The sequence below is a fragment of the Propithecus coquereli genome, unplaced genomic scaffold (assembly GCF_000956105.1).
Source record: "Propithecus coquereli isolate 6110/MARCELLA unplaced genomic scaffold, Pcoq_1.0 Scaffold301, whole genome shotgun sequence".
NCBI lineage: Eukaryota > Metazoa > Chordata > Mammalia > Primates > Indriidae > Propithecus > Propithecus coquereli.
In genome coordinates this window covers 4,939,948-4,957,097 of record NW_012148631.1, presented here as the reverse complement: position 1 = coordinate 4,957,097, position 17,150 = coordinate 4,939,948, and the positions used below count along the sequence as shown (strand labels likewise).

The 17,150-nt window shown below is 36.0% G+C and overlaps 1 protein-coding gene across 2 annotated transcripts in view; it reads right to left on the bottom strand.

The window, feature by feature from the left end:
* Positions 1–2,159: 2,159 nt before the first annotated feature.
* Positions 2,160–17,150, bottom strand: part of CPEB4 (cytoplasmic polyadenylation element binding protein 4) — a 65,132-nt gene continuing 50,141 nt past the window's right edge. For both annotated transcript variants that reach the window (XM_012649730.1, XM_012649729.1), the window contains 6 exons: positions 16,223–16,396; positions 11,643–11,732; positions 11,149–11,267; positions 9,433–9,547; positions 8,120–8,301; positions 2,160–5,980 (listed from right to left, as the gene is read on the bottom strand). In XM_012649730.1, coding sequence (XP_012505184.1) covers positions 5,753–5,980; positions 8,120–8,301; positions 9,433–9,547; positions 11,149–11,267; positions 11,643–11,732; positions 16,223–16,396 — 908 coding nt within the window. In that variant the 3' untranslated portion in view covers positions 2,160–5,752. The remainder of the gene's footprint in view (positions 5,981–8,119; positions 8,302–9,432; positions 9,548–11,148; positions 11,268–11,642; positions 11,733–16,222; positions 16,397–17,150) is intronic.

Below are 17,150 nucleotides of genomic sequence, written 5' to 3'. Positions count from 1 at the left end.
ATTCCCTAATTTTTAAAATCAGGAATTTAGTTTCCCCATGATTTTTTGTAAGACTTTGAGTATTTCTCAAACTAAAAAAAAATCCCTAAAAAAAGTACTTATTTTCTTCTGAACTGGATGTGGACACAAACCCATTAGCAAAAGAAGTTATGAAATAGCTGGACTGTTGAGCATGGATTAGAGAATTTTCCCTGTCTGGTGGGTTTAGGTGAATAAGGAAATACAGCCCAGGGAGCCCTTCGCACCCTTCCCAGCCTCACTGTTCTGTCACTTAAAATACCCAAAGTATTGCACCTATATATTATCTCAAGATAGGGTTGTTGTAACACTTATAGTTATCATTTGCCTACAATACATATTTCCTAAAATAAACTGAATATACTTGTGTTATTTTTTTCCCTCTTAAAATGCTGAAACCACCCCAGAATGCCTAGGGATATCATATAGGTGGCAATCAAATGCCACCCACGTCTCCTGTGTCCCAAAGGCCTCCTCAGGGCCCTTCATTGAACTCTTAAGGGTTGTGTATTGCCACATAAGAGGGAGGGGAAGCTGTCCAGCCAAAACTTCTGTCACCTGGCACTCCTGGGGGGCCCTAAGCATTGCTGGCCCTGCCCTTCCTCTCAGGAATCCCAGTTGTTGAAAGAGTTGCATGTGGGGAAAGACCATTTAGAAACAAAAGATCTCATAGTCTTCTTGCTTCAGGACAAGAATTGCTTCTTCTAGTCTTGAGATAGGAAAGATATTAAATTTGACAAAATAGGATGTTCTCAGTGCTATATTTTGTTATAATAAATCCTTAAATTGGAAGTTTGAAAATGTAGTTTAAAATATAAATATTAATACATTATGGTATTTGATAGTCTATATGATTAATGAATCAAATCGAAGATAATATTTTATTTTATTTTTTGTAAAGATGGGGGTCTATGTTGCCTAGGCTGTCTCAAATTCCTGGACTCAAGGGATCCTGCCACCTCTACCTCCCAAAGTCCTGGGATTATAGGTATAAGCCACTGTGCCCAGACTTGACAATATTTTCAGTTGACATGCTATGGAGATTATAATCCCAGAGGCCATATCCTATTACGTTAGGGTCTAGGGAAGAATTAGGAGTTCAAAGTCAAGAGACTTGTTTTCAAGTCCCCTTGTAGAGTGGCCAGAAATCAAGGCTCTTCATTGACAAAGACCCAAAACTGGACTTCCCAGATACTGACTTTCATTATTAAACAAACACTGGTTCTTTACTTTTATTGGACATTTGGCCTTAAGCTGGTGACTGAATGCTTAGATCCTGGGCTGACACCTCGTGTACACACTGAAGGCTACAGATAAAAAGACTCTGCAGGGCAGCAGGTGAACTAACAGTACAGGCCAAAGACACAACCACCCGCCGACATCCAGAGGCTTACCCAAGCTAGGCACCCTTGCCACGAGTATTCACGTGACTGAACATTTTTTCATATTGGTTTATTCTGCCTTGGCTCAGTAGTATATTCCTAATATTTTTAAATGTTATATTCCCAATCATGGAAGCATAATCTACCTATGTTGAAAAGAAATAAGTATATTAAAATAAATCTGAGTTAAAAGTTTTATTCATTCAACATCTCACATTACAAATATTTAAAAATTATATGCATACTGGTATAAATAGTCATTTGCAAACTATTTAATAACATTAATTTTCCACTAGCACTTCAACAAATGAACTCTTTTAAAAAAGGAACTGTGTTATATAACTTAAGAGTAGAACATACAAAAATAGGAACTTAACGTGAAAATGACTTTAATAAAAAATGAATTACCCTTATTTAAAATGCTATAATAAATACTACAACCTCCCCATACACAGTAAAAACTATATGGAAATTCAGCCAAGTAGTACAATTAACTGACATACTTAAATAACTTTTCCTTCTGATAATATGAGCAATACACTGGAAAAAAAAATTAGGGATTAGTAAAAACTAGACACCCACTTGCTAAAAGTTTCACTTCCAAAAAATATAACAAAAATCTGATGAAAATTATAAAAACTAATTATACTTTAAATTTTAAAAATATAAAAAATAAAACAGTTGAATACAATATTGTCCCGATTCTTACAATGCTATCAATCACAGTAGCTTTAAAATAAGATAATAAAATAAAGCAAATGACCAAAACCTCTTTTATTCCATTTTTAAAAATAATCTCAAATTTACATTAGTAGAAAGATTGATTTCTGATTCTTTTCTTTAGAAACACCAGCAAGAAAGAGGATTACTCTTAACAGTAGAAAATGACATTTTTAAATGTCTGCAATTAAAAACAAAGAATTACACTGCAAAGATCTTTCAAAAGTTTGAAATAAGTATTGCACATAACTTGAAGTTAACTTGCCACAATTCATCACATTCAAGTTTTAAATCACCTTTTAACAGAAGATTCAACTCTTCAAAACAAAAGGGGTGAATTATCAAGTCTTTCCAACAGCACTCTCATAAAATGCTAAATTCATTCACTGCAAGTTTTATTTTGCATTCTGCAGAGGTCTGTGTATGGAGAAGTATATATATTATACCAAAGCGTGGGGACCAGAAAGGGAAAGGAGAGGGTTCCTTTACATAGAAAATAATCAGAAACACTTTATTTTACATTGCAAAAATAACCATGTAATTACTCTGTAACTACATTGTAAGTACATGGCTGGTGCCATGCTAGTGCGCTAGAACTACATGCTTGGTGAATTGAAGTGACACCCTAAAATCTGTAAACTAATTACATGTTAATTATGTTTGAGTTACATGGTAACTCCCAACTACAATCCCATGTAATCTGACGAACATGTAATCAATAAAGTTCAGAGTAATAGATAATCATTGTTTATGCCCTGTAAATTGAAGTGTAACCAAATAATCTGTAAACACACTTGTCACACAATCACAAGTAAATATTAGTAGAATAACAATTTCTTACATTAGTCATGCATACTAACATTACACACCTGTCCCACGGCAGGCTATTTTTTTTTCTTATATATAATTTAAAAGAGCAGACATCTCTGAATCAAACACTTAACATCAATTTATTAATATTAAAAATGGCTAACATTCACCAAAAATGTCTGCATTTTATGAATAATTTTAAAAACTTAGTAAGAAGCTGTAGACAATTTTGTTATTTTAAATTTCTACCCTATGTTTATGCATTTAATTTTTTTTAAGGAACTACAGTGTTATCTGTCATTTTCATGCGAATTTTTTTCATTAATTTGTGACTTTACATAGACTATTCCTTAAATTATAGGTACACCAATAGCTGGTGCTGGGGAAGAATGTTTAAGCAACATGCTTTCTCTTCTCTGCAGACTCTAAAATAGCATTGCCAGTGCACAACATTCATAATTTAAAATGTATGCAGAGCACTGAAATGTATAAAAAGCAGAATATAAGAAAATAAAATTTATTAAAATTATTTATATTAAAAAATGAAGTATATGAAGATCTCTCAGTAATAAAAGTACAAAAAGCTACTCTTTGCAATATGAAAAATTGAGGTATTGCATAAAGAGATATCCCGTCAGTGAAAAGTGTGCCTAAAAATGTTCACTGTTGGAAAAACAAGATATACAAAAGTAGTGCATAACAAATATACATTATGTGCATGACAAAATAAGTTAGCTACAAAAACACTGTACCGAAATTCAGCAGGTCATGTACAAAGGGAAAAATTATTATTCAAAGCTAGTTCTCAAACAGTGTTATTTCTTGTTAACTCATCACACCTGTTTACTGAGTAGGAACAGCACAATAGCACACCCCAAGCCACCTACAAGCATTTAAAAGAATAAGAAGAGGCAAATGAACATTCCAATTAGAATTATGTAGTTCAGGAGAAAAGAAAAAAAAGTCCCTGACCAGCTACACAAGAGCACCCTCCATTCGCATGACTGCTTTCGATATTTGCAGGGAATTCTTTAAAGCAGCTCCCTTTCTATGTTTGACTATTAGACAGCAAATGCCTCCATTTTGACCTTTGGAACTTAACAGGTATCGTTCATTAAAGCCTGTATTAAAAATAAAGGACTGCTTTTCCTAAAGATCACCAGTAGGGGTCATCAGCCAGGTGGTTCCACAGCAGCGCTGGAGCAAGTCTTTGGTTTTGAAGGATCCAAGATGGTACTGTTAGGTAGCACAACTAGCAAGATTGCTCTTCAGTTTTGTTATTATTATTATTTAATAATTTGCCCACTGATAATAATCCTTTTAATGATGGATAGGGCATTTAATAAGAGAATGTCAATTAAAATAAAAGTTACTTCCATGACTAGGGCTTCAAGAGACTATTTTAAATTTACTCCTGAAGCATACTGTTCAACACATAACACCTTTCAAAGCTAGAATTTTATTTATAATAAAGCATGCATTACTTGATGAAGTTGGCACTTCAAACACTGACTATGTCCCATGCTAAATTCTGAAACTGTAATGTTATTTTACTTTATAGGAAGAGTAAGATAAACATACATACCTTTGCACAGATTTACACATTTACTTAATTCAACAGTGCAAAACACTTTGCAACTACTTAACTTTTTTTTTTTCCATTTTCTATGTTACAACTAAATTACAGGATACCCAAAGTAACTTTAAATATAAAAGTAAGCCAATCAGCAGCCAATTTGTATATTGGTTGTCTTCCAGTTTTGGCTACAAGTGTATTATAACACAAAATCAAAAATGATATCCTTGAGGTATCTCTAGATCTGTTGTTGGTGTTTTTTAATGTCAAAATGGAGAGCAAAGGCTGACACCTGATGAGTGTTAGTAAATTGGGATACAGAGTTTATATATAACATCAAAAATAAAACTTTTACATTTGTTCCTTAGGAAAGGAAATGCTAGCTTTCCCACCAGTTGTCTCTAATTCTAGCTTTGGTAGGTTTCCTGGGGCTGTGACTAGATAAGTAAGTTAAATAAATAAGTGCACTCCCCTCAGTAGTAAATTTACCCAATTTTTACATTCTGAATTTTAAAAACTGTTTAAAAGAAAATAAATCTAGCTCTGCTGACTTTACTATTCTTTTTTTCTGATGTGGTAGTAACTTTGAGGGATAATGAAATTACGATCAGCCTCAAAACCCTTAAAATTAATTATAATGCTGCTCAATCTTGCTCATGCATTTGTTTGCTCTAACATGCTCTTTCCTGTTAAAAATGGTTAACTTCCTCCATTGCTGTTAAAAGAATAAAAAGGGGATGGAAAAAAGAGAGAGACAAAAAAGATGGAAGAAAAGAAAGGACAAGGCAAAAGCACTTCCCTGGGGGAAAAACTGTGTCAGATAGACTGATAGTGTTATTGTTGCACGGTTATTTTAATAAAAGTATTCTTATATGTTATATTATTAACAATAATTTAATTAAAAACCCAAAATACTCTATTGTTTCATTTCTCTTTTAATATTTCTCTCTCTCCTCTAAGAAAAAGTTGCAGGAAGTTTGGATCCTCTTGGTCTCCAACAAAACAAGAGAATAAAACTTCTATGCAACCTGATGGCAATATGAAAAAGGAGTTCATACATATTGTTTGCAGTGACACATGAATCTACAAAACACCTATATTATAGGTCATTCTGTTCATTATACTATTGTTAAGTTACAGACTGCTACAAAAGGACATGCCAGCGTGAAGAGGTTGAGGAAGGGGTAAGAACGAACAGAAGAGTGCACTTATTCTGAGGCCTGAAAATGAGCACTGTAGTCATCCTTTAGTTCCAGCGGAATGAAATATGCCGAGGGCGGTCACCGCCTTCCTTCACCAGGGGCTTGTGGAATTCCCTGCCAGCACGAGAATGAATAGCAGCCCAGCAATATTCACAGTAATACTGCAGACAGGTAACATTAGCACAGAAAAATGGAGCAAATTTTCCCCCACAACGGGCCCCCTGACATTCATCACACAGCTGATCATCCAAGACATATGGCTTAACTTCCACCTGCAATCAAAAGTGAAAGAAGGGAGTTGACGTTTTTCAGTGACTGGACCAGGTAACACTTACCATATGTGTATATTTCCATCCACTGTGTGAGTGAGTCTGTTCCCAGGTGCCCAAAAAGGAAGAACTAATAATTCACTTACTGAAGTCAAGATAGGTCATCTTTTAAGAACCTCGTAAGGCTTTTATGTCTATCATTTTACATTTTAGTCTTATTAAATAGATACCCTTCAAAGGAAAAAAAGGGTTTCACCAAAAATCACCAAGTGAAGCCAAGTGTTTAGACTAGAACATCATGAGATTAAACCCACAGGAAATTTTTCACAGATACAAACCCCCATTTTAATTAGTGGATCTGGCTTTTTGTCATATGTGGAATCACATATTTAAACAAAACCAACTAAGAGGATCCAAGTTCCACAAAACGGTAGTTCAGTGTTCAAATCAGTGGGAAGATGCCTGACTTCTGCATCATGAATTTCTGAGTTGCAAAGCCTGGTTCATGGTTTCTATTTCTACTGCATACATCTTGGGTTATAATCGCAAACCTGGAACTCTGGTAAAATAAGATGCAGCCATAGTACTCGCAGCCTAAAACCTTGCTTTGTTCTTTGTCAGTAAGAACGGTTTACCTGAATCTAAAAGTCAGAGGTGAATTGATAAAACTGAGCCTGTTCCAGTGTTCAATTTGCCAACCTGTCATTTGAACCTCTCAAGTTTTTAAAAGTCACCTGGCTATTAATTCACCAGCTAGAAAAGAGTTGGTTATTTTTAGTCTTAGAGAGACTCATGCTTGAGACTCCCTCACACCAGGCTATCACCACCACTGGTGCCATCCAAGTCTGACAAGGATCCTGACAAAGGTTAGCCGTAAGGAGATAGGACAGCACTAGGCCTCTCACTTCTAGGCCGCTCCATAATATTGTAATATCCACAGAGCAAGAACGCCAATCAAAAGATTTCATTGCAGAGGAGCACAAATTAAATCTGAAATTCTAATGACTAATCTCACAACTCTGAAACTTATGTTGGAATGAAGCTGTGAGATGTAGATATTTTTTAGTGTGCATAAAAAACAATTAGGCATGTTAACTTATACTACAACTAATCTTGTCCCCTTTCCCCATGTTTATAATAGAATACACACCTTTCTCTTTAATATATTCACAGTAATGTAGGAGCACCACTATTTTCTTAAATTTTTCACTGCCACTGAAGTAGAATATACATGACAGGAAACATGAAGTAGAATATACATGTAGAAACTTGATCATTTCTACATATTGATTTAAGAACAGCACAATAAAATCTATCAATAAATATTTTTTTGAGCACAATGTCTCAGAGTGTTGGATATCAAAGTCAGTGCTAATGAAAATGCCAGTGTGCCAAGAAATAAAGAGGTTATACAACAATATAAATTAACGTATTGCTTCCTTCATAAAGAAGGCCTTTCCATGAAAAAAATCGTCAGCTGAACTAAACATTGTGCTTAGGAATGTAGCTGATGAACATTCTGGTGTAAATTCCTATCTGACCACAAACTAGTAACAGTTGGCAGACTGGCAGTCGGTTCATAGGCCACACTTTGAGTAATACTGGTGTAAGATATGGTTCTATCTTCTAGAACATAAACTCATGAGGACAGGGACTTCTTGTCCTGGGCAAGAAAACATTTGCTGAATGCATGAAACAGAAAGCTAAAAAATAAATCTATGAATACAATTCACTGAGAAATAGGTCTTACTAAGGTATTCATGATGTCCCAGATTAAAAAAAAAAAGTCAGGAGCTCTCAAGGGCATTCATCCTTGTATACTTGATATAACATAGTTCAAAGGATTTGGTAATATTTATTAAACAATTGACTGAATAGATGAAAGTTATAGTTTAGGGAAGATCAAATTAACTCAAGTAAATTGATTATAGTATTCTGGTTAGGCTACTCAAAAAACTAAGAGATAAAAGAAATTCATAAGAAATTCCAAAATATATTATAGAGCCTAAATCTAAATGACCCTATAGGCTTAATTGTCAGCTGTCAATTTATTATCACCTAAAATCCCCCCACTCTAATCTTGGTAATGACACATTTAGAGGACCATTTCTGGAACTTTCAAGAATGGAGTCTAGGACTTACCCGTTTATCTATCTCTCCATGCTGCAGCTGAACAAAGCGGGCACTGATAGCAGCTATGTAACTCTGTTGATTAGAGAATGCCACTCGCCCAGCTCCTTTCGGGTATTTTAGCTCGGGGTCGGTATCAATCCCAGCATAGCACACGCCTCCATACAGCCGATCCATTATCATTGCAAGCTCCACTAAATACGAAAGGAGCGCAGAGGGTATTTGAAATCAGGAAAATTCATCTGGCTTACCAATGGTTTCATCAAAAGCAATTCATTTGTACTCTGAGCTCACATCATTATAATAATTATTAAAATCAAACTTATTACTACAGCCAGTTGTCCACTGCGTTTATCTTTAATTTTTTAACTATTGGCAGGGGCTTTGCTAGGTATTTTACAATGTTTTCTTTTAATCTTCGCAACAACCCTGTGAAGTAGGTAGCAATTTCCTGAGGAAACTGAGGCACAGAGGATGATCAATCTGTCCAAGATCACAGATTGTTAAGTGATAGTGCTGGGCTTGGCACCCAGGTTTGTCTGTTCTATGCCATGTTGCCACCATAAATTTACCAGTTAACAATGTATTGATTAATGTAAATAACTATTTGAACACTAGAATACTAACTGGCAGATTCTTTGTTTGGGGGCCCTCCTAGCTTATGTCCATCTAAACTGTTATCTTTCCCACAGTCTAGCTATTAACCAATTTATCATAAAAAAGAAAAACTTGAAATAATGAATGCATCTTCTTCTCCATGAACCGTCTAGAGACTGCATTCTTGTTCATTTACCTCATTTATACTATTAAACTTCAAATTACTTGAAATCAGGGATCTAATTTCTTCTGTAAGTACCATTCTAAAAACATGGTGCACTGCTGAGAACTCTATTGTATTTCAGCGCTCAGTAAATAGCTGCTGGGCAAGTGAGGACATGGGAAACAAATACTGAACATCTGAATACATCATCTGTTCTTGAGGGGCTTTTCTTTCCAACAGTGAGGAGAGTGATACTTAGCATTATGAGGCCCTGCGCTAAGTACTTTGCATTGGTTATCTCATTTAATCCTCAAAACAACTCTATGAAATACACACACTTTTTACCCCACTTGACAGATGAGGACATTGAGAATTAGAGAAATTATATGATTTGTCCAAGGTCACTCAACTCTTAACTGGGAGCAGAACACATGAATTCAAACCCAGACACTTTGATTCTAGAACTCTCTCTTTGACATTAATTGAAATGCTTATGGAGAATTTGTCCTGCAAATCTTTATATTTCTTATGCTAAAGGATAGAGAGGGTTTTGTGTTTATCATACCAGCTCGTAATGGTCGAGGAACACCACCAACAAATATAGTTTTTCGTGGGTCAAGCGGCTGTGAACCATCCATCACGAAGTCACTGTCACTGAGATTCCAAGGCCGAATCTGTACCTGAGGAATGTACAAATGAAAATGTCTCATTCTCAATATAGGCAATTGATGGAGGAAAAAATTTTAAATTTTACGAGTATTTTTTTATGTTTTAAAAGCAATAACTCATGTCATTATAAATCAATAAAGCTATAAAACTAGAAGACTTAAAAATAGTGTATACCAACCCTTCGTTTCATTGGTTTAGTTTACTCAAGAACTTTCATCTTGAAACCAATGTGGAAAGTTCAATTTAATTGCCTGTTATTAATATGAGCCAAATCACTTAACATGTTCTTAATTATCTGTAAGGTAATTAGCTGTTTTTCAGCTTATTTGGGCCTTTAGCCTACCCAACCTCCCAATATCTATATAATTTAAATTTAGCATGGTAAACAAACAAAAAAAAACACAAAAAAGAAAACACAAAATAATAAAATTAAAATAAATAAAAATTTAAAAAATAAAAAAATGTAGCATGGTATCCAATGTCAATTAGTATACAGTGCTAAGTCAACTATGATTGTGTGTCCAATCAATGTATGTCCAAGAAATGCAAACTACCCTTGATAGTAACACATCTGTTGCATTATTTCAAAAAGATTTTCAAAATAAAAATATTGATGATATTTGCAACAGACTTTTTTGTGATAAACACTTCAGTATGCCTATTATTTAAGCTCAATCAAGAACCATGTACCTCATTTAAAATTGTTTGCATGTATTAACTGTTACAAATGCCTATACCTGGGGGTACAGGTCAGTGGTAGCGCATTTGACTGAACAAATGCCCACACCAAAGGCTATGGGCTGATAGTAGAATATTCCCAAATATGCACACCAACAGAGTCCTAGACGAAAGTCCCTAAATTCAAATACCTGTGAGGATTGACAAGGAACATAAACAAGTCAAGCAAAGGCATCCAGATTACAGGAGCTCTTAGAAAAACGTTCCTGACGTAGAGAACCCAAGACACCAAGACAAACTCCAATAATTATTGCCTAAGCTGGGACCACTGATGAATCCATTCTGCATCATGCCCCACCATTCCTTAGGTGTGTCTGAGTAATAATAAATTATTGATTTGCCAGATTCATCAAAACAGGCCAGTTGCTACTGTTACTAAAGACTAAATTTTATGATAAAGAAAAAACTTCTCCAAAAAGAAAAAAACACTATGCAATGCACCTGTACATGTATATACATAATTCATTCTACTTTGGGAGAGTACCATACGCAAAAAGTTAAAAACAGTATTGGGTAAAATCTTGATGAAAGTAAAGAAGGAAACAGAAAGACATACAAATATTTGTGATTTAAATTCCATTATTCAGAGGAAATTCACCTACTTTATCTTTATCAAATGCATTATCAAGTGAAGTAAAAGCAAAGGTTTACCAATTATATTTCAACTAACCAAAAATTCAAAGTCAAAATGATGTGTACAAATAAACAGAATGTCAATGTTAGGAGCTTAACAACAAGACACTTTTATTTAGATTCTACTTACAAACATGTCAATTAAGTACACCAGACACATCAAGACGTCTGTGGGTTTTTCAAACAAAACAGATGAATGGAGGCAAAAACAAGAAGCTATTTAATGCTAGACTGCACTTACTGGCTTATCCTTGATAGTGGGGCTCGATACACACAGGTAGAGTTTTCCATCTTCTTCAATGCATGCATCAATGAGAGCCTGAACAGAGCTTTCATCTTGAAACAGCAGGAATGCATAGCCTAAGAAAAATGAAAAAGAAGGCTTATATGTTTTCCTATTTTTTGGTAATTCTTCAGGGGAAAGGATGCATAAACTACAACTAAAGGAAGGGAAAAGGAATCGAAAAATATACACACACAAAAATTAAAACTTAATGTTTATACCACAAGTCTGATAATACCAACATATAGTTCATTTTGATAGTATCTTGAAACATCTTTTAGAGTAAAATTAAATTTGAATTAAAAGTATACTCAGTAGAAATTTTAAAGATACATTTGGGAAAATAAGTAAACAAAAAATTATTTTACAGTGAAAGTAAACATTTATGAAAAGGCTAAACATTAAACAATCTGAGGATAAATTGTATAAGTATAATGAATCTTGAGAATTACCTTTAGGAGGAAAATAGGATTTGCTCTCTGCTTTATGAGGCCAATCTACAATCAAAGGACCAAAGCGACGAAAACTAGCTGTGATCTCATCTAATGAACAACAAAGCAAAAAAGTAGACTGAAACATTTTTATGATCATTTTTTAGAGGTAGTTTGAAAAAAAAAGTTTCAAATCTACTATTTACAAGAACAGCACAAGGAACTTCTACCTCTCCTTCATCTAGCCTTCCCAACTATTAATATTTTGCACATTTGCCTTCACCCCCTTCCTTCTCTCTTCCCCTTCCTCCTCTATTTATATATATGCACAAATCAATCTAGCCAGCCAGCCAGCCATTCGTCATCTTTTTCTGACATGATGCACTGTAATCCCAAAATACAACTGTTGGTACCTGCTCAAAGCAAGGCCACTCCCTTATATATCACCATATAACCCTCTCACCCAGGAAGTCAACATTAATACAACACTACTACCCAATTCACAGACTCCATTTGAATTTCAAACTATCCCAACAATATCTCTTTTTATCTTTCCGATCCAGAACACAGGTTGCACTTAGTTGTAACATGCCTAGAGCATGTCTTTTCCAATTTGGAACAGTTCCACATTCTTTCCTCTTTTACATTCATTCTGTAGGATGACTGCTAAGGCCCTTCCAAAATTCACATGTCAAAATCTAATCCCCAATGTGAGGATTAGTTTTCAGGTAGGGCCTTTAGTGGGTAACTAGGTCATGGGGGCAGATTAGGTCATCAATGGGATTAGTGTCCTTTTAAAAGAGGCCCCAGAGAGACCCCTTACTCATCTGCCATGTGAGGTTACAACAAGAAGACTATGAGGAAGCAGGCCCTCACCAGACACTGAATCTGCTGGCACCTTGATCTTGGATTTCCTAGTCTCCAGAATGGTGAGGAATAAATTTCTGTTGTTTATAAGCCACCAGTCTATGGTATTTTCTTATAGCAGCCTGAACGAATTTAAGACAGTGACCCTCAATCTGGATCTGTACTCTGGTTTCTCATGCAATGCATTCCAAACAGGAATGCCACCATAATGATGCTATGTTGTCCTCTCTGATCACTGGGCATGTTAATCTTGATCACCTGATCAAGGTGGTATCTGCCTGTTTTCTCTACCAAAAAGGAAACCATTTCTCCCTCTCTATTTGAATAGTATTTTACAAGAGGATATTGTGTTACCCACCAATATCTTGTTCCCTCATGAGCCTTGGCATCCTTTGAGGACTCCTGCCTGTAACAACTACCACAACGTTGGTTGCCAAATGGTGATTATCTATTTCCAGCATGCCCTCTACATTTACCAGTTAGTATTAGACAGGAAGGAAGAACTTTCCCTTCTATCTCCTTTATTTATTCATTTATTTATACAGTATGGATCTATTTTATCCAATGGGTTGTGATCTAATTCTCTCATTTATTTTGATACTCAGTTTGTCCCAAAAATTGTCCCTGATTTGGCCAGTGGGACAAATGTCCTCCTGACCTTCCCCATCATTCTGTAAGCACTTCCATACTTTCTGGCCTAAGAAGATACTCTAGGCTCATCTTGTTCTTTCTTGGGCCCCAGCCCAAGAATCAGCCCTTTTTCCCAAGATGTATTGGTTCCTTTTAGTGGTAAAAGATATTTAGGAACTAAGATTTGGGTGCTCCCTATGCTCATTGCTAGTGGGTATTCATTATTTCTAAGTCTTTTCAGTGGGACAAAGCTAGGAAATAAATGAATACACACATGTAACTATTTCTGTATCTGTATAGTTATAAAAACTAATGAGTTCATATTGATACTTCCAATTCCACTCCTCATAGCTTTTGCTAGCCTTCCTCCTTTCCATGTTTATAAATCCCCTCCTCATGGTGAGAAACCTAGCTCCCATTATCTATAAAACATGTACCAATCTTTCAGCTACCCTGCTAGCCTCCTTGACCTTCTACCTTTGCACCCTGGCTCTTGTTGCCTTAATTTCTTGGACACCGTGTCGGCTGCTGATGAGACCTCTGGGCAAAATCCTTCACATATATACATACACACGCACGCGCACACACACATACACACCCCTCCAATTGTACCCTCTTCCCCCTCACCAATCGAATTCCTGGGACAGCAATATCTCCCTGGGAGGAAGGGAAAGGAAGAAAAGAAAACAAAAGTGGGGAAATATGAAAGAAAGGGAAGGCGTGATCATATTTTACTATTAATTTAAATAATACTAATTATGCTACACGTATATTTGGACAACTAATGAGATTATAGGAAAATAAATTTCCAAGAGACTTCTGGAAAGAATATGTAAGCACATGTGGTAAGACTTGATAATAGGGCAGGATGGAAGAAAAGAGAGATGGGGAAGATGTTCAAACTCCAATCTGGTAGAACTGTTTTCATCTCTCACAGACTATTAACGGTAAAGTCTGTCCTGCTATGATACCTACCTGTCTGTATGTTAAATTTTGCTCATTTGAGCCTGGTAAGTAGGGGAATGATGCCAGTATAACATGGAAGTTGTACTGGTACATAAATGACTTTTCCCAGGCAAGGTGAGCTAGCACAGTAAGGCTAGAATTGTAACCTTCATCAGGATAGGAAAAAGCCCCCAGTTTGTCTGATACACAGGCAGGAGCCCTCCCAGCTCTGTTATAAGAAAATTAAAAATAAGTGTGGCAACCACGGCTCTCTTGTCAGAGAGTGGTACCCTCAGCCCTTACTCCTGGGTTTAGCGTGAACTTCTTCGCTGTTCAAAGGCCCATCTCCATCTGCGTTGTCTCCACGCCTGCAAGCCAACATTTCCACTTTATTGCTTTTGTGCATTTTCAATATTCCTTGAGGCAGTCCCAAGCATGCTGAGCAATTTGCCTGAATTATCCAAGTTATCACCGAGCTACTAATTCTCTTTTTGGTAGTGCTTCAGGTACAAAGTTCATTAGGTTTTAAATGATTTACCTTTAACCCTATTTTCCCCATAAACCATATAATTTTTAGTGCATAATTCTGCAGAACACAATATTCTTCAAGCCATGCTCTCTGAGGGCAGGGCAGAGATTGCTTCAGACAAACCTGACGTTTGAGCACAGCTTCTACCAAGACATTTTATCATAGACAAAAAAAAAAAAAAAAAAAAAAAAAATTGTGTTTATTTCAATCTTTGACTTTTTAGAACCATTTTTATCTCAACTTTTCAAAACATTGATTTTTTTTTTCTTTTTCTTTTTTTTTTTTTTTGAGTTTAGGTCTTGCTCTGTTGCCCAGGCTAGAGTACAGTGGTATCATCATAGCTCACTGTAACCTCAAACTCCTGCGCTCAACCGATCCTCCTTCCACTACCTCCTGAGTAGCTGGGACTACAGGCACATGCCACCACGCCCAGCTAATTTTTCTATTTTTGGTAGAGATATGGTCTCACTATGTTGCTCAGGCTGGTCTCCAACTCCTGACCTCAAGCTATACTCCCACCTCAGCCTCCCAAAGTGCTGGGATTACAGGCATGAGCTGCCGCACCCACCCAAGACTGATCATTTTAAGGAAAAGAAGTGACTCAGTACGTTTGATCCCAGTCTAAATGGGAAGTTATTACACCTTATTATTAGATCTTATTTTTAGAGAAATCTATTCTATTCTCCATAACATGCATTAGTTTATCTCCATTTCCCTTCAGGAAACCAAGACAAAAGAAATTAGGAAAACAACCAAGGATATGTGTTTGCTATAAGGTCTGTCACTTGGATTTTTATTACGGTCACTTAGACCCACAGATGAATAGCATATTCCTGAACAACTAGTCTCAATCTTTGCAGAGCTTGGCTCCTCATTTAGGTCTCAGCTTACATATCACTTCCTCAAAGAGGCTTTCCTAAGACTGCTCCCTGCATCTCTATAACACATCATCCTGTTTGCTTTTCAACACTTGTTCTCTGATATTTTCTTGCATGTTTACACTTTGTTTATGGGCCTTTCCCACTAGAATGTAAATGCTATGCAAGCAGAGACCTTCCACCTTGTAAACAAGCCTAGGAACAGTGCATGGTATTTAGAACACATGTAAACATTTACTGAATTAAAAAATACTCACAAAGTGATATAACTCTTAAGATTCCCTTTCTCATAGTACAACGGTAGGCTATATTTTTCAAAAGTTCATGCTTCATCTAAGATTTTAAACTTTTAAACGATGAACTATACATTTATGGAGTACTCATAAAAAGTGGGAAAAACTAAAAATTACATAATTGAATTTGGCCAAGGCAGCATACATATACAAAAACACAGTTAGCACCCATGTTTGCCCACAACAATAGAATCCTTGGGAAGTTTTTCCAGTGATGTTTACACTCTTTTCCAAGTAGTCCAATCCCTTGTTTCAGATGGTTTGCACAGCCCTGCTCCCCTTCCTTCTGTCAACTAATCTTATATGCTATGACAGGAAGAAAGAACAAGAGAACAATGCAATCAAGACTGAATACCTGGAGCCAGATAAGATTATTATAACAACGGCAATCACTACCCATGAGTTCCCTACATGCCACCATATGGACACCCTGCTATAAACACTTCTTTCTAAATATACCTTCATCAATGTCTGGAGGCAATCCACCCACAAACACCTTGCGAGAATATCGTTCCACTCTTTCCCCATTCTGGTGAGTGAAGCAGTGAGGTGAACCCAGGCCACTATGAAGAGGTTGATCCCCACGGCCATCATCCAAAAATCCATCTTCCATTGGAAACAGTGAAGACTGACCTGGAATAGAAAGCAGGAAAAAAAGCTAACAGAAAATGTTCCTTGCCATTGATTATCATGTACAAGAAACAAGGAAAATGGCAGATTCAATAAAACTGCTGCTTTTATTTTTCTTACTGAATAACAGAATCTCTTAGACGTGCTCTTCAATTCCCATCACCTTAAAGTCCCGACTGAGTCAGAGAGAAAGTACATGGTTAAATAGAGGATTGCTCAAGTATCCCAGTGGGATCCAAAACCATCAGGGAGGTGAACTGGAAGTACAGTAGAGAGAGCACTCTTTAGAAAGCAGTTGCACTGCACTGCCTTGGCAGGGCCCCAAGGCCACTGGCAACTTAGACATGTACACTAAATATTATCTTAGATTTCTTTAAAAGATCAAACAATATAGCTTATACAATTTCCTCTAAGAACGTGCTTAAAATGAATAGGTCAATTTTTAAAGTGAGCACTCATTTTAGTTTACCTTAACTAATGGGATATAATCAAAACCCACTTAATGTTGTTATCCAACTTCATTGTGTAGTTTTACAGAAAAGATTTTTAGGAATGCTAGAGATCTACTTATTATTAGCTGGGTAATTATTAGCTTGCTAAGGATGTTATCTATTTCTAAAAACTGGTCATTAAATTTGCTGTTTGAAAATCTTATCATCCAGAATATATAAGCAGAAAAAACCAGAGATGCCAAGTATGTGACAGTCTTCCCATATTTACCTGACAGCAAAATATAAACTTTTAAATCATAAGGAAA